We start from the raw sequence: 21,442 nt of genomic DNA on the forward strand, positions 1-21,442 counted from the left end.
ATTGAAGACCTGAATTCTAAATATCTATGTGACTTTAGGTGAATCATTTCATCTGTCTGACTCCTTTCAGTGTCTTCATGCGTAAAAAGAGAACCCTGGATTAAGTAATTTTTAGGTCCTTTCCAACCCCAGTGGTCCCTGAAGTGGAGTGAAGAGTTCTTCCATTGGTGTTCCTCTAGGTTGCCAAGCTGTCCAAGGAACTGGAAGATGCCAAGAAAGAAATGGCTTCTCTCTCTGCTGCAGTTACTGCTGTAGCCCCTCCTAGCAGTGCTACTGTTACCCCTGCTCCTGGCACTGTTACTCCACCCCCAGCCCCTCCTTTACCAAGAGAGCTTAGCATACCCCCGCCACCTCCGCTTCCTGGAGGTGATACCATTCCTCCTCCACCACCTCCCCCTCCTTTGCCTGGGCATGCTTATGTCCCCCCACCCCCTCCTTTGCCTGGAAGTGTTGGCTCCTCTGTACCACCTCTTTTGCCTGGGGGTGCTGGCATCCCTCCACCCCCTCCTTTGCCTGGGGATGCTACCATCTCCCTACCCCCTCCTTTGCCTGGAGGTGCTAGCATCCCCCCACCCCCTCCTTTGCCTGGGGCTACTATCATCTCCCCACCCCCTCCTTTGCCTGGGAGTACTGGTATCCCCCCACCCCCTCCTTTGCCTGGGAGTACTGGTATCCCCCCACCACCTCCTTTGCCTGGGAGTGCTGGTATCCCCCCACCTCCTCCTCCCTTGCCTGGAGGAGCAGGAATGCCACCTCCCCCTCCTCCCCTTCCTGGTGGTCCTGGAATCCCTCCACCCCCTCCATTTCCTGGAGGTCCTGGAATTCCTCCACCTCCACCTGGAATGGGTATGCCTCCACCTCCCCCTTTTGGATTTGGAGTTCCTGCAGCCCCAGTTCTGCCATTTGGATTGACCCCAAAGAAGCTTTATAAGCCAGAGGTGCAACTCCGAAGGCCAAACTGGTCCAAGGTGAGAATTTCTGTCCATTTTTTCCTCAATAGATCTTAAGAAACCAATATAGTTCCCTACTTTGTATTATGTGCCCAGGTGGGCTTCTGTTTCTTATGGTTGGCATCTTTCTATCTTCAGGTTCCACTCTTGCTTATGTTTACTCAGCACATACTAGGCATCTTCTGTGTGCCAGACAACACTTTGGAGAATTCTTTGAGCCTTTTACTCTGCTACAAAACCTAAACATATCCTTAAGTTAATGTTTTTGGCCTTTTCTTTGAGGATATGAGTGCCATGGTTATCCACAGTTTGATAATAGTCATTTCACCAGGCTGTAAGCTGCTGATAAAGGTGCTGATCTGAGAGCTGTGGATTGATGGATACGCTCTGCTACCTCTTCCCCGTAAATGAGCTACAGAGGGCATGTGTTCATGGCACAGTATTGTTTCCTCTCTGTGTTCGAGGCCCCTATGATTCTGCTTCAGCCTTCTGCTTCCAGAAACCAAGTAAAAGGAGCTTAGGGGTTTCCTTATAAAATGAACAAGTGTGTCATAGTTAGCCAAATTGATGGGGAGAATATAATGTAGAATAAGGGAAGATGTGAAACACAGCCTCAGTACTTCTCAGTTTAGAGGATTTGAGGTTAGGAGGAGGATAAGCAGCATAAGTGAACCTAGCTTTTGAATGAACTGGAAGCGCTATGTCCTTCCACATGGAGCACAGCTCTTCTGTGTCTCCAGTTGGTCACTCTAGTAAGACATTGCTCAGAGCCACCACCCACCTCACCTGCATCTTGGTCAGTTTTCTAGGATGGAAAGTACAGGGCTCTGCTTAGTAACACTTAACACCCTCCCCATATCCACAGTTTGTTGCTGAGGACCTGTCCCAGGACTGCTTCTGGACAAAGGTGAAGGAGGACCGCTTTGAGAACAATGAACTTTTCGCCAAACTTACTCTGACCTTTTCTGCCCAGACCAAGAGTGAGTACCTTCCTCTTTCATGCAGAGGTCCAGTATAGGACTTTGAGTATCCTTTAAGTCAGTCTCCCATTCCTTCCCTTCCCTGGGTGAGGATTGAAGAGAGGTGGTTTTTCCCATTCAGAAGAAATTAAGATATTTTTGTATTATCGGGACACTGGGGTTGGGAAAGAAAACTTGCGTTTTGGTATTTTTCTTCCCCAATGTTTTTCACGTGTAAGTATTTTTTATCAGTATAACATGTTGGGGATATGAGATTAAGGTGACATAAAGCTCATTATGGGCCCATTTTGATAATACTCTTGAAAGGATTCTGGCACTATCTTTAAGGTACCATCCCAGGCCTACAAACGTAATTAATAAGGGTTGGGCCGGTCTTTAACAGGTTAGGTAATTGAGTGACTGTCTACAATAACAACCATGTGTGATTCTTTTTCTTTTCTTCCATTTCTTTTCAATATCTGATGCTTTCATCTTCCTGGCCCTTTGTTCTTCCAGCTTCAAAAGGTAAGAATACAGAAGAGCCTTTTAATTGGGTATCTTGAACATTAGAGACAAGATGTAACAGATGTAAAGGAATTTCTCTTTAGAAAACTGTGATGAGATAGGGGATTGATTTATCTTCTGTCTCTCTCTCTCTCTCTTTCTCTTTTAAAAGTCCAGAAGGACCTGTAGCTGTGGTGTTTAATTGACACCACAGACAGTTGTTGTGAGTTTAAGTCGAAGCTGCCATTTCGTTGTTCTTTCTTCAGAAAGCGAGGGACTCCTTAAGTACTAATACCATCAACTCACATTACTGTTGTGTTTTATAGTCTTCCAAGTGCTTTAACACATACTATTTCTTGGACCTGCCAAGAAATCTTAAGAAATAAGCAGGTTGTGTATTATCTCCATTCTGTAGCATGTTTGAAATGAATATAGGTAACTTGTCCAAGGTCAAATGACCAGATCCAGTGATCTTGTCTTCCGGTCCATGGTTTTTTGCATAAATTCTTGCTTTTCTTTTTCACCTTCATGTCTTCCCCTTTGTTCTAGAAGAGCTGATCTGTTTTGCCCTCTTCTTTCTTCACTTCCTAATTCTTGTGGTTTTGTGCTGCCTTGTGACAGGGCCCTCATAGTTATTTCCCCTGAGAGACCCAGTGTTTGAATTTAATGACAGTTATAGCCTAATAATTTTGTATTTCCATCTTATGGTTTTTTTGTTTCCTTAGAGGTATATTTTGACCCTAGTGATGAAAATTAAGTGCAACTTTTGAGCATTTCCCCCTCTTCTCTGTGCCACCCCCCCACCCCCAGTAAATAAGCATTTAGTATTATTTTTTCCTTAAGTGAACTGATGGAACCAGGCTGTACTTTGTTCTATTAAGGAGCCTAACACTGCTAGGTGCCCTTGGTGGCCCCTCGTTAGGTGTGTCTATCTGAGAGTATAAGATTGCTGGGCTCAGGTGTGACCTCTTGCTTTTCACTCAGAGCAAAGTAGCCTTGTACTCTAGAAGAACTGTCATCTGCTGAACTGAAGTGCAGCCAAGGGGTTGACTTCCACCTGCTTAGTGAAAAATCCGGGGATAATGACTACTTAGGCTATTCTAGTATATCAGCGAAGACTAGTTGGACAGAGAAACTCAAAATCAAATGATATCCTAATTTGTAAGTTCACAGAATCTACCCCTGCGTTGGCTTCTAGTATAAGTCCCTTTCTTACACCTGTGCTCTGAGCACCACTGCACCTGCACGCTGGCTGGGCCCCTTTCCTCCCACCTCGGCCACCCCCTTCTTCTGTACATTTGTATTACTAGTGATTATAGTGAGGTTTTCTGCACTTTCATGGTTTTCCTTGGCATTTTATTTTCACTGTAAATTGATAGTGTTTTAAAAATACTCCAGCAACGGGCACCTGGGTGGCTCAGTTGGTTAAGCAACTGCCTTCGGCTCAGGTCATGATCCCGGAGTCCTGGGATTGAGTCCTGCATCGGGCTTCCAGCTCCACGGGGAGTCTGCTTCTCCCTCTGACCTTCTCTCTTTTCATGCTCTCTCTCACTGTCTCTCTCTCAAATAAATAAATAAAATCTTAAAAAAAAAAAAAAAACCAGCAAGACCCTATCTTATCTTTTCTCATTTTCAGCCATGTAACCACATTTTTAAATGCTCCTTCAGCTTTCAGATTCTGCCCTAGACTACCTTTCTTTTCATTGAAGGTTTTAACTTTCTACCAGCCTTGGCTCTTTTTCCCCCTCAAAAATCATTCTTAGAAAATTCTATATCTTAATCTGGAAAAAAAAATGAATATGACTTGGTTGATTTAGTTTAATGGAGTATTGATTTTCAGGTAGTAGTAATCCACGCTACTAGATTGCTGCTCTTGTGATGAAGGAAATTCCTAGCTAGTCTTTAAATGTCCTTAGCTTCTTGGGCATCTGGATGGCTCAGTTGTTTAGGTGGCTGCCTTTGGCTCGGGTCATGATCCCGCCATCCCAGCCAGGATCAAGTCCTGTATTCAGCTCTCTGCTCGGCAGGGAGTCTGCTTCTCCCTCTGACACCCACCCCCCCCCCATCCCCCCATGCTGTCTCTCTCTCTCATAAAATAAATAAAATCTTTTTTTTTTTTTTTTTTTTTTTTTAGTTAAAAAATATCTTTAGCTTCAGTTAGCACTTTCAGGTGTTAAACTGGCACTCTGTCTTAATTTCCTCGTTTTTCCATTAGGAAACACTAGGGGATATGTTCTCGAAAATTAAATCATGAGCAGTTTTCCAGACATTCTAAATCTTAATGATGTAATTTTCCTTTCAGATACAATCCTGAGTGTTTACTGTTTACCTGAGTGACCCACAACACTCAGACACAACAGAACTTCTCTGCTGCTCGTCACCCTTGCTGTGTCTGTTATCATTCATTTCCCCCAAATAAGAACCACTTCCCCCTTTTAAAAATTCTTTCTTCTTTGGATTTTTAATGTTGTCTGATTTATTTTTTCCTTCTCTGTTTACCTGCTCTCTTTTCCTTTGCATTAGTCTGTAAATCTGTGATGATGCAAGAGGTATAGAGTGTTGGGATGTGTTGAACGTGTCTCTTGGGAACAAAATAGGTGCTTTCATACCATCTGCAGGGGCCTCAGCTAGCAGCCAGAAGTGCTGTAGGGACCCCATGCCATGTGTAACTCCCACTGTGATCGTGCTGACTAATTTGCCTTTGTCTTTCCTATACGATTTTGAACAACTTCTCATGGTGCTCAGGCTGGCAAACTCAGTGTAGACTTCCCGATAGTCCCCTTGCTCACAACAACCCAAAAACACTTAGTAAAAAAGGCTTTGATTTCTTAGTTAAAGTTTTTCTCAGCAAAGGAAAATCAAGCTCTAGCACCTTCAGAGGTGGGCGCTCAGAGGACCCACATCTCCTCAGTATGAAAGCAAGGTTTCTTTTACTTCTGGTACTTTAAACATGTCCAGTATAAAATTTCAGACCTTTATCCTTAGTCCCGGTTTTTTAAGTAGGTAGCCAGTTTCAGTTTCTAAGTCTCTTATTCATAGTCTGAATATTGATGATATAGTTAAATGATAGATGAATACTCTACCACTCCATAAATATTCTGTCCTTCAGATAAAGAATTAGAGACACAGCTTGAATAACTTTTCCTAGGCTAAATCGTAAGTGCCAGAGACCAGACTCAGACTCTGGAGTGTGTGACTTCTGCTTCCCAGAAGCATATGTCCCTGTCCTGAGAACTTCTGGAAGTTTAAATCCAGAAGATGAAAGAAGGGGATTTGCTGGCTTTTGCCACCACTTCCTTCATTCAGGCACTTCTCTTTAGTCCTTGAACTGGCAGGTGACTCTTAGTATAAAAAAGGAGCAACAGATTAGAGAAAGTAGGTGAAATGCTGGATATTTAGGATTGAAGAAGAGGAAACATGTTCTGTTTCTAGTATATTCAACTGTAACAAAGTGAATCCAATTGGAGAAATAAGGCCTGCTTATCTAGTCCGATGGAAGCCCTGCCTAGATGATTTTAGGCCATTGGTTACCAGACTTGATGAGGAAGTTATTTGGACATGAAGTTTTCATAATATTGCATTATTTCCACTCTCACTTGATAAACACAGGTCACTGTTATTTGTTAGACATGGCTGTATCCCCCTTATATTTTACTGATAGCCAAAACTTCCTGTATACTCTAGGAATAGACATTAACAAGAACACCCACCTCACTCTTTACATCTGCCTCCTGTGGTCAGGGATCTCCAGCCACTGCGTCATTATGGTTCAGGAAGAAGTGAGCCTTTGTATTCAGAGAAGAAACCAGAGAGGCGAGCCAGTTTTCTTTGTGTACTACATTTTCTCTTACACATTTTTTCCAAACAAGATTAGTCTCTTGTTTTTGAACTCTTGACTTCCTATAAATCATAGATTTACTCAGTCAGTTTATTCTTTGTCAGGGAATATTATGAATTCAGAACTGATAGGCAGTACTGTAAAACTTTGAGTTCTTTGCACTTTCTCACCATCCTTATGGTGATCAGCAAGGACTCTTTTATCATAGTCTCTTTGTTGACTCTCTCTCTTGAATTCCTTGGGGATGTGTTCAGTAGTTAAACTTTTTTTTTTTTTTTCAACTTTTTCAGGGGAGCATTTTCATCACTGTGGTGACCAAGGTCATTATTTGTATGAATGAGATAACTAGTTTTTCATTCAGCTTTCTCTCTTTTACTCTCTTTTGTTGATGACATGATCCCATGAAAAATAGTATGTGTTGAAACTGTGGAAGTGCTAACTGATGTCCTAAGTACAGTGGCAATTTCCTGTTTAGGTTTGTTCCTTTCTTCCAAAAACCTTTGGAGCTCCTAAGATCCATAAGCTAGTTACCCTCAGTAGGTGTGCATTAGTCAATATGTAGTGTTAGACCCCCTCCCTGTTCAAGTATGAGGTGCATTGTGGGAACTTTGAGCATCAGAACAGTTCTCCAGGTGGTTTTCAGCAGTAATTTAGAAAGAACTCTGGCTAAAAAGTAAGATCTTGACCGGGAACTAAGAATTTTATAAACAATAACTGTATTCTAGTTAGGATTTGACTCTGTGTCAAACCCAATGCAGACTTCCCGATAGCCTGCAAGAGCCCAGGGTTTGTGCTCTTGTCCCACAAGTCATAACTGTTGGCAACAATAGTCTGTTGCTCTCCCAGAGCTTTGTTGGTTCAGTCTTCAAGAACAGCCTGTGGTGGGGAAGCAATCTCTTCTTTCCCCCGAGATTGAAGGGTCTTTTTTCTTTTACCAGTAATCGTGTTCTTTTTTTTTTTTTTTTTTAAGATTTATTTATTAATTTGACAGAGAAAGACACGGCGAGAGAGGGAACACAGCATGGGGAGTGGGAGAGGGAGAAGCAGGCTTCCTGCTGGGCAGGGAGCCCGAAGTGGGACTCCATTCCAGGACTCTGGGATCATGACCTGAACGTAAGGCAGACCCCCAGGCACCCCATCCCTGTGATCCTGTTCTGTCCACTAGGTGGCACTCCTTCAGTTGGATCTTTATCAGAAAAAGTCCAAGTCAATCTTTACAGTTTCTGCAACTTTAACCCCTTGAAACAAGATTTTGTTAGAGCTCAACATGCTCCACCTTATCAGTAAGTCTCTTGGCAGAAAGATGTCTGTTCTATCAGTTCCTTACTCCTCTCAAGTGTATAGAATAAGGACTCGTGCTATTTAAGTGAGTATTTGTTGGGATTGTCTTTTAATTACTAATATTCTTGGGTTCTGAGTAGAATCAGACTATTAGTGCAAAGTGTTTGGGAAGTTCCATTATATCAAATGGTACTTCCTTGTGATTTAAAAAAATCTGGGGCATCTGGTTTCCTCAGTCATTTAAGCGTCCCACTCTTGATTTCAGCTCAGGTCATGATCTCAGGGTTATGAGATCAAGCCCCGTGTCAGACTCCGTGCCAAGCATAGAGCCTGCTTAAGATTCTCTCCCTGCCTCTCCCGTTGCCCCTCCCCTCCCACCAATCTCCTGTTGCACGAGTGTAGGTGTGTGCTCTCGCTCTCTCTCTCTCTCTCTAAAAAAGAAAATAATAATAAAAGACCTAAATCTAGTTCTATCACCTAGGGTTATGCTGAGCCCTGCACATTTGGATTGTCCTCTCTCATCATCAGGAGTATAAAAAAATAAACTACCCCTCTCACATACCTCTTTTTACTCCCAACCTTTCCATCACTATTTACCTTGAATTTCATTGTATCTAATACTAGCTTGTTTATCTTGGTTTATATTACTTCCTATAGGGAGCCCCAGAGTTCCAGGGCACCCTCACCTCCCATACTCAAATCCCAGGAAGGCTCTTTGTATCTCCTATTCAGTTTCCTCCTCTGATCCTCCCTGAGTACCTGAAACCCATTCTTTGTGCCCTCTGGAATTCGTGTTCCATTACTAGAAAAAGCTCCTCTGACATCAACTTCACCTTGGTGATCTAACAGAGACCTGGCTTTCCCTCAGCACTGCTTTCCTTCTTGCCCCGCATCTGGTGGGTTTTTCCTCCCATAAACCTCATCCCAGTGGACCTGGACCCAGAGATGGTATAGATGTCCTCTTTGTTGTTTATTGCCACTTTCAGATCATGCCACCTTTTTCTTTGCCAGAACCCCATAATTTTGAATCTCATGACATCACCCAGTTCCTCTCTCAGCGCCAGTCATCTACTAACATCCCGAGTTACTCCTTATTTCTCAGCCGGGTTGGCTGTTCCTGCTCTTGGCGGTACTCCCTGGCCACTTCCATCTTAGTTCTTAGCAATTATACACAAAAGGGTCGTGATCCTACCAATATGCTGGCTTCACAGTTCCTTGAATTGTTCTTTTCCAGTGATCTTGTCCTCTACCTTACCCCACCCATTCAGCTGCAGTCTTTCTCCAATTTTAACTTCATGCCACCCATGTTCTAGCTTTTTACGTCTCTCTCTTCAGGACCGGGACTGCCACAGTCCTCCAACCCCACTGGGACGTCCAGTCCATTTGTCCTACCCCCTTTCACTGTGTTTCTGCTCCTTGATGACTTCACTCTCCTCCTCAGCTAAAATTCTGTGGCTAATCATTGTAATAATGACTGTCTTCGATGTTTTCCCCTTCCATTACCTCTTTCTGATTTCATCATAGTTGATTGGCAAAACAAGTCTCTCTATCTCCACCCTGCATAGGTAGTGCAAGTGAATGTGACTGAAAAAAAACCAAACACCTGGTCCTCCGAGATAGACTTTCTCCCCTTGGCTTTCAGGAGAGCAGACGCTCTTACTCTCCTGCCTCCTGACTGGTCATTCTTCTGGCTCCTGTCTGCTCAGTTTGCATTGTTGCATGTCCCTTGGTCCTGCCAGGCAATCGAATATTAAATACTTCGAGTCCGTTCAACTTCCCATTCTCTTAAATGATTATTTCACTTTTTCTGTCTTCAGAGACCCAACACCCCCATTTTCATTCTCAGTTGAGCATGTTTTTCTTCTTGCTTCACTGAGAAAATTGAAGCCATTGGAAGAGGCACTTCTGTGGACGTCCACCATTACTGAACCCATTCTCTGTCTTCCTCTCTGTTACCATGGTCCTGTCTAAAGCCAGTCCTGTACTTCATTTCAACAAATGCAGAGTACACTAAAAATAAAAATTAAAAAGTCTCCCTCTCCTTTCGTGGAGTGACCGTGGTTAACATACCCTTCAACTGCATGTGTTACTCTAGTAAAGGAACGAATGAAATCCTTTTCTTTTGTAGCTCAGGTGGGGGAAATATGGGAAATTTTCATAGAAGTTTGCCAGAAATTTAAGGGGCAGGGAAACTGAAGATAAAATTACATAAGTATGAGCATATACACATTTTTAATGTAATCTTGTGATCCCATGTGGTAGATACTGTTTTGCATTTTGCTTAATATGATTCAGCACCTCTTGATATCATTACACAGAGATGCACCTCATTATTTCTAATAGATGTATTCTTTTTTTTTCTTCTAAGATTTATTTATTTCAGAGAGAGAAAAAGTGAGCACAGTTGGGGTGCAGGGAAGGACAGAGGGAGATGGAGAGAGAATCTCAAGCAAACTCCCTGCCAAGTGCAGAGCCCCATGTGGGGCTTGATCCCAGGACCCTGAAATCATGACCTAAGCTGAAATCAAGAATCAGTTGGTTAACTGACTGAACCACTTGGATGGATAGTTGTATTTTGTGAAATGCAATATAAATTTGTACAGCTGATCCATTAGTGAGAAATGACCGGTTTTTATAAGTAGTACTGTAGGAAAAATCATATTTATCTGTGTGTTCTTGCACACAGTGAATTCTTAAAAATAAAATTTGGGGGCACACACTGCTGGTTGTAGGATTGTACCAATTTACCCTTCCATCAAAAATAAGAAACTACTTACTGTAACATCTGATAAGGGAAACTGATACCTCGTTTTAATCTGACCATTAATGAGATTGCACCAGAAATTTTCCTTCATACATTGACTCTTTGTTTCCTCATCTGTAAAATGAGACAGATAAACCTTAAGATATTTCGTAGTTTGAAACTTCTGGTCTTGTTGTGTTTTTTTCTTTTTTCTGCTTGCATAAGCTGTCTTTGGTGTTGTCTGCTCATCAACTGAAACTCCTTTGATTGTTTACTAAAAATGCTTGTACTGTTTTCTTTGTTTTGATCTGAGTTTCATTCTTTTTTGCTGCACTGAAATCGGGCATTAGAAATTGCTGCTTGTTAAGGAGCTACACTGATGCAAAACTGTGAAACTTTTGCATGAAGGTTGCTGGTTTAGTTTCCACAGAAGACTTACTGGTGGAGATTTAGGGATGGTGTCATCAGATAAAGATAATTAAACTTTAATTCTTTCTAAGCTGTAGGAATTTGATATATCTGCAGTGTGCACTTTCTCCTTTTCGCCACCAGATGGCACATGGATCACTTCTGTTTTGGATGTGTCATTGTTACGTCTGGGAGTGATGCAATCACGTTAGAGAGAGCTGACCTCTGTTGGTTTCAAATACCAACTGCGTGGTATGCTGCCCTCTATCCATCAGGAAATTCATTTGGAGGACTGATCAGTAAATTACAACAGGAAGCTGTTAACTTGCCCTTTTACAAAAGAGTCCTCCTCCCTTGCAGCTGCTGTCTTTTATAGGAGCAACATTGTATTTTTTGGAGGGCACAGAGGCTGGAGAATATTTTCGTTTTTGTTTCAGTCTGGTAACTTTGGGAAAGCATAGCCTTCCTTTTAAAGTGCTGAAAGAGAAAATTGTTTTTTACCAGCTTGGTAGTTAGTTATGTACATATTTGTGACCCCATGATATACATATTCCTAATCCCATCTCTGTCTACCCTGAATAGTTACTTGAAGCACATAATACAACTCGCTGCTGATTGTATATTCCTAATTTCCCAGAGGCTATATGCTGTATTTGTTTCCTTGACAGAATTCCTTGGCCTACTTTGGGGAGAGTTTGCTGGTGCAGCAAGGTTTTTACTGTCAACCCCTTTGTTAACTCCTAATTATCCCAAGATAAATCCAGTTTTAGAGCCTCGTTCTAGCTATTCAAACTTCAGTGTGTGCCTCTGGTACTCTTCTTGACACGCACAGACTGAAGCTGTATCTTTTAAACCCATGGCACCATCCAGCATTATCTGCAGATTTCAGATTTGATATTTGATAAAGTGTCTTTTTAAATGGTCTGAGGCTTCAACCAAACAGTAAGGGTATCAGTATTGTGTAAATTTCTGTCATCTTGAAGTCAGTCCCTGCACTTAAGTGTCTGTTTCTGTCAGTAATTCCCAACTTCAGTGTGTGTAAGGATTACATAAGGAGCTTGTTTGTTAAAGATATGAATTCTTGGACTGTTCCTTCAGAGTCAAAGTTGCAGGGACTGTAGGAAGAGAAGTTTCTAATAAACACCTTAAGTGAGTTTGTGGTGGTAGTTGCAGTAACCTGGCTAGATCCACAGCTTACATTTTTATTTAGTTTCCATTTTCCAGAAAAAGCTGCTCTGCTTTTTCTCATGATAATGTTTTGATGTCTCTCTGAGAATTGGATAAGTATTACCCTTGTTTTTATGGAGATCCTACAGATCAGTTAGTGGGCAAGCTGACATTTTCTGTGGACTGCTAACATTTTGGAGGCTCTACTTCAGGGGCACTTGTTTTTACAAAATTCTTCTCTTGACATCTTCTCAGCCAGATCTCTCATTAGGCATCTTTGAAGGATTTATTGAAGAGGGTCTCTGAGTCTGTGAAGTAGCTAGGAACCACTGAGAGACTGGGGAGGCTGGAGGGCAGATAATGGGAGATCTCTTGGGTTGTATAACAAAGATGGAGTTGTTTCAGCTCAGGATGTCCAGACCAGGATGAGGGGGCTGCAGCTATGCAGATGTAACTCTTGTTCTTATTCAGTTAGTCCCTCACCATGCAGTGTAGGGATCGGAGATGTATGGAGGAGGAGAAGTGGGATCTAGGAAATGGCAAGACCAGAGCTGGGCTTTGGGATAAGCAGGAGAGTGAGTGACCAGTATTCTCAGGCTGCTACTTGGTGGAGCCCAAAGCAGCTGCCTCAAGGGAACAGCACTGTTCTCAGCATCCCTTACATGCTTCAGGAATTGTTGGATATGAACTTACTTTTCTGCAAATATGGGACTAGTCTCCCTGCAAACATGAGGTTAGAGACAGACCAGTTTTTAGGACGTACTCAGCATATCTCCACCAGTGGGTAATTCCTCTCAGGCTTTTTTGTTTCTGTTACTTGTTTTTCTGCACAGGTAATCTAGGTAGTTGAGAAGTCAAGATAAAGTATAAAGAACTCTCATTGCCACCCTAGTGTTAACCCATCTCATCCCTCCCCTCCCTACCCTTAGAGGTCATTGTTTTTATTATTTTCTTGATTATGTTTTTAACGTTTTTTTTAAAAAATGCAATTGTAAACAAATACTGATCAAGATTCTTATCCTCCCTCCCTTTACCAAAAAGTAACGTACTATCTGTATTGTTCTGTACCTTCTATATCCTGGGGATTTTTCATATCAGTACATAGAGATCTTCTTTATTTAAAAAAAAATCCTAAATTTTCAATAAGCATGCATAGCTTTTCTAATGAAGCTAGGATAAAACCAAAAATATGGTAATGGAGCAATTTGTCCCTTTTTTGAAATGCTAGCTGCAACAACTTAGCATGCCTGTGTTTCCTATTGTTCTCCCTGCAGACTCTTTTATGGAATAAATGATTGAACACACCAACTCTAAATGTAGGGCAGTTTCTACTGGATGGAGCCTTCCAGCCATTGTGGTGTGGAGAAGAGACACTTGAAAAGTTCTGCCCTGGGCCCTTCCAGGCACCTGGCCTCCCTCTGGAGCATTATATGCCTGAGCAGGAGCAGAGGTTTATCTCACTAGCATAGGGATGCTACTCCACAGAGGGTTACGGTCTTCAAAGGAGAGGGATGACCTACTTCATTCTTTTCTTGCTTCCTTCTCAGTTTTTGTTCTGGAGATAATCACTCTGGAACTTAGTACACTGTAACTGTTGTATTTATAATTCTGGCACTTTGACTTCACAGCATTTTGAAGTGTACTTCAAATGCTGAGGATAGAGTGTTAGGCAGGAAAAGCAGGATACTATTATGTACAACCCTCATCGTAACTGTGTTTTACAGAAAAAGTGCAGAAGTGAAAGATTGGAAGGGAATATACCAGAATACTCTTAACAGAGTTTGTTAGGGTGCTTGATTTCTTTTCCTTCAGTTTCTCTATAATGTTGCCATCTTATTTTTTTTTTTTAAGATTTTTATTTATTTATTTGACACACAGAGAGCGAGTCAGAGAGCACCAGTGAGGGGAATGGCAGAGGGAGAGGGAGAAGCGGACTCCCCACTGAGCAGGGAACCTTACCTGGGGCTCAATCCCAGGACCCTGGGATCATGACCTGAGCTGAAGGCAGACATCATCTTATTCTTTTAATGGGAAGAACAAAAGGGTTAAGAAGAAAGTTTGCCAGTGGCCAGGATGCTTTAAAAAGGGGCTTTTAGAAGCGCTTGGACCTAAGAAATGAATATATACAAAGCAGAATGCTAATATCCAGTTCTACAAAGCAGGTAACAGTCTCTGTACTTGACTTCTCGTGATGATTCTAGCCTGCCTGTCCTCGAAAAATCAGATTCCAATTTAAAAAGCTATTTGTTCTTCTCTCGACATCCTAAGGATAAGGGAACCCCAGTTATATGAGAGAAGGGCTTTGGTAACCCCACGTATGCAGGATGGGATGGAATCTTTCGGTCCTTCCTAATCCAATGGTAATCCCAACTCTGTTCTTAGAGTCTGTAATTGTTCCTTTCGTTATCTATTAGATTAGAATATAAGATTGTGTGTGTGTGTGTGTGTGTGTGTTTAAATTTCTTCTTGGAAAGAAAAACTGCTGAAATCCTTCAAGGAAGACTGACCCTCTTTTCCTCTTCTGCTTGCATTCCTATTCTGCTTGCATTTTTCTTTTCAGCCACGGGGTGTGCGCAGTTGAGCTGTTTTGGCTCAGAGTCCAGATTGTGAGGTCAGAGACTAGGGATTGGAGGAGAATATCAGGTGACTTTCAGTTAACAGTGATGACGGTCTTGCCCTCCCCCCCACCCTTTCCCCACCCTTTCCTGGCTTCCACCTTAGGAACAAAGAAGGGAAAAAAACAGTATGACGAAGAAAACCAGCTGCTGCCATTGCAGACTCAGGCTGGGGGCTGGGTATTTATTCCATCTGTTCTCTTTGTTAGGCTCTTACCATGTTACTTCCCCTCCCAGGGGAAGGAACCCTCCTGGCTAAATTGGAGGGTGTTTCTAGGATCCTTTGTTACTGAAAATAGCTTAAGAAATGTGCAGTTTACTCAGGATTTAGGTGAGACCCAGCAAAGATTAAAACTGCTCCAAGTCCCTAGAAAAAGATGAAGGTATTTCTCTTTCTCAGTCTGATTTAAGAATACGTATTTGATGTCAGATGCTCTCAGTGGTAGGAGGTCATAATCTGTTCTTTCCAGTCATTGGAACAGTGCTGCCTAATAGGTGGTATCTTCGTTTTATAACTGAGAAATTGAAAGTATGGAATTAATATGTACTTTGTTTATTAAGATCTCATAGCAAGTAAATACCATGCTAGAATTTAATCCCAGATCTGTTAGGTTCAGAATCTAGCATTTAGGGGAAGGGAGTGGCACGAAGGCAGGCATTTCAGAGGTTCCTGCTTCTAGGAGCTGTTGCAGTACTGGGCCAGCACTCTGCATTTCCCCAGTGACCAGTCCTAATTTCCTTAACAAATAAATCTCCAGGGGAAAAATGAGACGAGGAACATATAGGTTAAAAGAGAATCTAAAAATGTCAGCCAGTTGTAATGTGTGGATTTTAGTTAATATCTTTAAAGAAAAGCAAAAATTTTATACCAAGTGCCACCTTTGGATGCCTTTTCTCCTGTCCTCTAGCTTTAGTGTCCCCTGTCTGTCCTTCCAGTCCACCTTCACCCACATCCCTGAGGCTGATCTCCTCCTGAGCACTCCTGTACTGAGTCACCTTCCTGGGTGTGCTGGGAAAGTGTCTGTGAGAAACTCACTGACTTCTTGTCTGAGGGATCAAATGTTTTGAGAAGCGCCCAGATTTCTAATACTGCTTTTCTGCCACCCTTTCAGACTCCATTTGCTCCCTTCTTCGTAACTCTTAGCACTTGGTTTTTGTGCTTTGGAATTCAGTCCTATTCTTGTCCTTCAGGTTTATCTGTCTCTGCCCGTTTGTTTCATCTCCTTGCACATCCATGGTGGCCTAGTTCTGGGGCCTTAGCAGATGGGTATTTGGTTTGGTCAGGAGGTCAGTGATAGGAATCTGGTTTTCCCTGCTATGGTGTATACCTACACATGGCTTCAAGGTGATGAATTTTTTCCTCGTGTATGTTATAGCTGTGGAGAATATAAAGTAGAAATCCTCCACTTAGGCAGTTTCTTAAATTAGCACATGGTAGGGCCCTCTTGCTTTGGCCTTTCCTCAGAATCCAAGAGCTTATGTAGAGCTTAATGGACATGCCTTGGTGTATGCTGGGAGGACTTGGTGATGCCCTAGCTTTGTTACCTTCACAGAAGGTTTGTTATTTCCTGGGGATCTTACTGATAAGTGTTCAAATCTTTTTTAGATAAGCTAGGCAGATCTAAGACTCTTCCCCCCAAAGCCCTGTTTTATCAGAGGGAACTATACTGGTACAGAGTCCACTTTTTTTTTTTTTTTTTAAACTTCCTGTTGTGGTTCTGTGCTCACATAGATTGTATGCCCTGCCTTTGTCTCTCCTCACGGATGCTGGATAAGCTCGGGCTTTCGAGAGTCATTGGAAGGTGCCCATGACTTGGATCCACAGATGTCTCAGCATGTTTCCACTTTCTTCACCTTTCTCATGTGTTCTCTCTTACTCAGAAATTACTCTTTTACTCAAGGGAAGGATAGCATGAGATTATGGAGGGTGTTCCTTGTAGAATAGGGACAAATGTCTCAGGCTTCATCTCAGGCTGAGCAAGGAGTATGTGGGCCTGAGTCAGTGAGAACGAAGGTTAGGTGGAGTGGAGTATAACGCAGTAGAACTCAGCTGAAATCTTTCAGCCCTACAGAATCTTAAAGTCCTGCAGGCTTTAGAAGTCAGTCTGTGTTCTCAACAGTATTTTCCCAGAGTCCTTTTTCCTAGCTCACTTACTCATTCCCACCTGCCGTTCTTAAGAACCTAGTTTCCAGGATGTTGGGCAACTCCCTTCTCCTCCATTTCCTGTTTGTGGTCTTCACTGAGAGAAGCCTGCGACAGGAATTCCTGGGGAAGTGATGGCTGCAGCTGTGGGGCTCTGGGGGCCATTAGCTCATTACTGCAGTTGGGGAGTATTCTGCTACATAGTGGGACCTCCCTTCCGTTCTGGGGGTCCGGAACTCAGTGGTCACGGGGACTTAGGCCGCTGACATTGTGCCTTGACTCTTTTATCTTCAGAGACTAGAAATTATCTTCCCTTCTTGTGCCTCAGTCTGCTTAAATTTTAGAATTCAACATAATCAAGATTCAAGACAAAATTAGGTTGGACTCTGTAGGATGGATTCTTTAAACATATGCAAAATAGTCAAGAAAGAAAAATAGGGTCCTTCTTTTGGACAGCAGGGGGTGCCCTTTCCCTTTGCTTTATTGCCTGGCACTCCCTACCGCATTCAGCCATTTTAGACAAATTGTTTTTGCTCTTAGCCAGCTCCATTTTGTGTTTGTGACGCAGGAAGAAAAGAATTGGGCAAGGGAGGAGCCGGACTGGGGGAGGAGTGAGACAGGCCGAGACGCAGTCAGCAGACTCCGTTACTCAGCCCTTGTTCATCAGGGACTTACCTTGCTGCAGGCTGCCTGCATTCTGAGACAGATCCAGCAGGTCCCCGCCCTCTGAGCCACGAACAGAGGGGTGCTGGCTACTGGACACCTAACTGTGACAGAGTGTGCTGGCTTTTGAGACAAAAGGCGTTGCATCCCTTCTCCCTCTTCAAGAATCTAAACCTGAGTTTAGGTGGTTTTTTCTTAGAGATGTTGAAGGTGGTTTTCTCAGTTATAGATCAGCTCAGAGGAAAAGGTACCCTTTTCACTCTGTTGTCTTGAGAAGAATCTGATGCCCTAATGATCCCAGGGAAGCAGTCTGACTTAAACACACACACAAAACACTTGTTTTTGAAAAAGTGAAAAAAACACACATACACTTGTAATACATAAATACATACACATATATGTTTGAGAAGAGAAGGTTATGAAAACTGTCTCCATCACCCAATTTGTTTTATCTTTTTTTTTTTTTAAGATTTAATTTATTTGAGAGAGAGAGCATGTACAAGTAGGGGGAGCAGTAGAGGGAGAGGGAGAAGCTGACTCCCTGCTCAGTGGGGAGCCCGACTTGGTGTTTAATCCAGGACCCTGAGTTCGTGACCTGAGCTGAAGTCAGATGCTTAACCATGTGAGCCACCCAGGCACCCCATAACTCAGTTTAAAAACTCAGGGCTTATCTTGTTTTATTTATCAACATCAACCTTCTTTTTGCCATACCAGTTATTTAAACTGTATCCTGATTAGTTATATCATTAGGCCTTAAGTAAGTAGTTCAGAATGTATATCAAAAAATGAGGACTTTAAAAAAAAAAGAACTGTATTATCTTTGTCACATCTAAAAAGTACTTTAACATCATCAGATATCCACCCATTGTGTCTCAAATTATCTTACAGGTTTGTTTGTGGTTTTTAAAGATTTTTATTTATTTATTTGACAGAGAGAGAGATCACAAGTAGGCAGAGAGGCAGGCAGAGAGAGGGGTGGAAGCAGGCTCCCCGCTGAGCAGAGAGCCTGATGCGGGGCTTGATCCCAGGACCCTGAGACCATGACCTGAGCTGACGGCAGAGGCTTAACCCACTGAGCCACCCAGGCACCCATAGGGTTTTTGTTTTTTTTTTTTAAATAATTTGTTAATATGAATCAGAGCCAGATAAAGTCCATGAATTACAATTGATTGATGTCTCGGTAGTTTCCCTCTTCAGCTTGTTCTGGCTCTTAATTTTTTATCTTGCAATTTGTTTCTAGGCCTGATTTCTTAGGAAAGAGGGAGGATCCCTCAGGTTGGGACTGGGAAAGTACAGAGCCAGAATTCTTTTCACAGAGCACAGCTTCCCATCTTCAGGACATCCTCCAGAAGTGATGGGAGAAGAGGTGAAGGGGGGATGCCCTGCAGCCTTCAGAGAAAGGGCTGGAATATCTTACTGGGCTTATTTCTTCTGACGTGATAGCTTGTTACCCAAAGTCTTAAGAAAAGTTTCAGACTGCTCTCAACAGAGTGGACCATGCTCTTTCCTAGGAATTAAAGGAGCGCTTTTAAGCTTTGGTATATGGGATTTATCTGCTGTGTGATAGCTTATGTCCCTAGGGTGATTTCAGATGCTCAGCTTTATCTCCCAGTCACCTTGCTTTTTTTTTCAGTGGCAGCCTTTCTCTCTGACCAGACCTAATGAGTTAGCAGTATTTCAGAGACAGTCTCACAGAAAGAAAAATCCTGTGGTGTGTTGGGGACAGGGACATATGAAAATTCTTTCATGGCTTCAGCACTGTCTCCTCGGCGCTCTGCCACGTGACCTTTTTGAAGATTGTCTTTGAGTGTGATTTGGATGAGGAGGTGAAAGCTTTTGCTTGATGCTCTTTCTCTCCTTTCTGAAATAGGGCAGTGCCTGACTGACAGCAGCTGGAGCCGGCAGTCTGTTCCCTTGCTTTAGGGGGGAGCATAGGTTATAGAAGGGAAGTTACAGGGTCTGACTTCTTGGTGAGGCTGGCATGACACTCGGCAAGTTTGCTCCATAGAGACTAGGTTGGTTGGCCACACGCCTAGTTTGTAAGCTGTAGTTCCCATTAGCACAAGTGCCTAGAATCCGCAAAAGAGGTCAGGGTTGCTGCAGCTGGAGTCCTGGATGCTGGCGCTGACATACTCTTTACTTAAGAGTCGGCTGAGTGATAGGGGTTTCTTTTTGCTCTTGTCAGCAGAGAGGCACAGTCATTTGCCCATAAAATTCTCTTACCCTGGGGTGCCTGGGTGGCTCAGTTGCTTAAGCAGCTGCTTTTTGCTCAGGTCATGATCAGGGTCCTGAGATCGAGCCCCACATCGGTCTCCTTGCTGGGCAGGGAGCCTGCTTCTCCCTCTCCCTCTGCCTGCTTGCCTGCCTGCTGCTCCCCCTGCTTGTGCTCTCTCTCTCTCTCTTTCTCTCTGTGTCAAAAAAATATAGCCTTAGAAAAGAAAAAGATTCGCCTTCATTCTCTGCTAAGGCGTGCTGTATGTATTCGATGTTTTTGTCATGAATGAATTTCATACAGTTCTACCAACTGAAATTACTCAGCTCTTGATGTCATTTTTAGTGTGAGACATGGTATGAGGCCTTTGTTCTGGGCTTCTTGTCCTTGGTCTGGCAAAATGAGGGGTGGAGCCCAAGCATTGGTAAGTTTACATGTTGAATGCTATAATATTTCTATACTGAATCAATACACCATTCCAGCAACAGGGGTGGGAAGGCTGTTAATGGGAGTATCCTATCAATTCTACATTGTGATTTTTTTATCTTCATTTTTAACTTTTTCTTAAGTAATCTCTGTGCCCAGCATGACACTCAAGCTCATGAGCCCAAGATCAAGAGCTGTACGCTCTACTGACAGAGCCAGCCAGGCGCCCCTTGAGTTTTTATCTTTACTGCTGGTTGTCCGTGAGTCTCCCTCAACCTACCTACCCAGTGTCAAAGCTGAACTAGGGTCAGCTCTCTAAGGATATGAAAATATTATAGGTGGTATCCAGACTCATTCCTGTCTTACCTGTCTCACAGTTTGCTGGTGGGTGACACTTTTAAAAATGTACATGCTGGGGGCGCCTGGGTGGCTCAGTGGTTTAAGCCGCTGCCTTCGGCTTGGGTTATGATCTCAGGGTCCTGGGATCGAGTCCCACATCGGGCTCTCTGCTCGGCAGGGAGCCTGCTTCCCTCTCTCACTCTCTCTGCCTGCCTCTCTGCCTACTTGTGATCTCTCTCTCTCTCTGTCAAATAAATAAATAAAATCTTTAAAAAAAAAAAATGTACATGCTGGATAATGTAACGACATTAACACAGCATACCATTTTAGTTTTGTCTGTGCTGCTTGTAGTCTTTGCCTATACCGTATATGTAGCATTTGTGTTCTTGTCATCAGAGGGTGTATGTATATCACTTTTCTTATTTTATTCAAAGTATACAAATCAGATGTGTATGGGTTAGTGAATTGTCACAGAATTCCACATGAAGTTTATATCCAGGTAGTGAACACTCAGATCAAGAAAACAGAACATTACTAAGACCTAGAAATTCCTTGTACCCCCTTCAGATTTTAGCTGATTGCCTATTCCTTTCACCCTGGCCCAGAGTAACCACTATTCTGACTTCTCGAACCACTTCTCTTATCTGGCTCCTTCTTCCGCAGTGTATTTACTGGTTTGCTCACTCCTACAGTATACACTAAGTACCTTCAGACCCGCTCACTCATACCACTTTGCAACTCACATCTGCTAACGAAGAGTTCATACCTGTTTATGTCAAACCTGTTTGCCTCTGTTTTTAAGTCTAAAATCCATTAATTGCTTTCTACCTTCAGCCCCACCGTAACTGGGCCATGCCTTCATTTCTTATCTGAAATAATAAACCCTCCTCTTTTTAAAAGTTTTTATCTATCTCATTGACAGTCATTTTGTGTTGTATAGTAATACTTGAAATAATATGGCCTCTTTTTGGCCTCTTTTTCTTGATTTATAAATGGAAGACTTTATCTTTTTCCTCTCCTCCAAATTGTCATTATCTGCTTTTTAGGTATTTTAATGTTTATACTTTTTATTGTTAAATATAAGACAAATATGGAAAGCTACATAAAACAGATGTACAACTTAAGGAATTTAATTATAAAGTGAATGCCTTTGTAAACGCCACATGTCTGGAGATACACACTTCTCAGGGGGAT

General features: G+C 42.6%; 1 protein-coding gene across 3 annotated transcripts in view; it reads left to right on the forward strand.

The window, feature by feature from the left end:
* Positions 1-21,442, forward strand: part of DIAPH1 (diaphanous related formin 1) — a 96,584-nt gene that overhangs the window by 40,421 nt on the left and 34,721 nt on the right. For all 3 annotated transcript variants that reach the window (XM_080803816.1, XM_080803815.1, XM_080803817.1), the window contains 2 exons: positions 180-968; positions 1,816-1,930. In XM_080803816.1, the coding sequence (XP_080659942.1) occupies positions 180-968; positions 1,816-1,930 (904 nt within the window). The remainder of the gene's footprint in view (positions 1-179; positions 969-1,815; positions 1,931-21,442) is intronic.

The sequence above is a fragment of the Martes martes genome, assembly GCF_963455335.1.
Source record: "Martes martes genome assembly, chromosome: 5".
NCBI lineage: Eukaryota > Metazoa > Chordata > Mammalia > Carnivora > Mustelidae > Martes > Martes martes.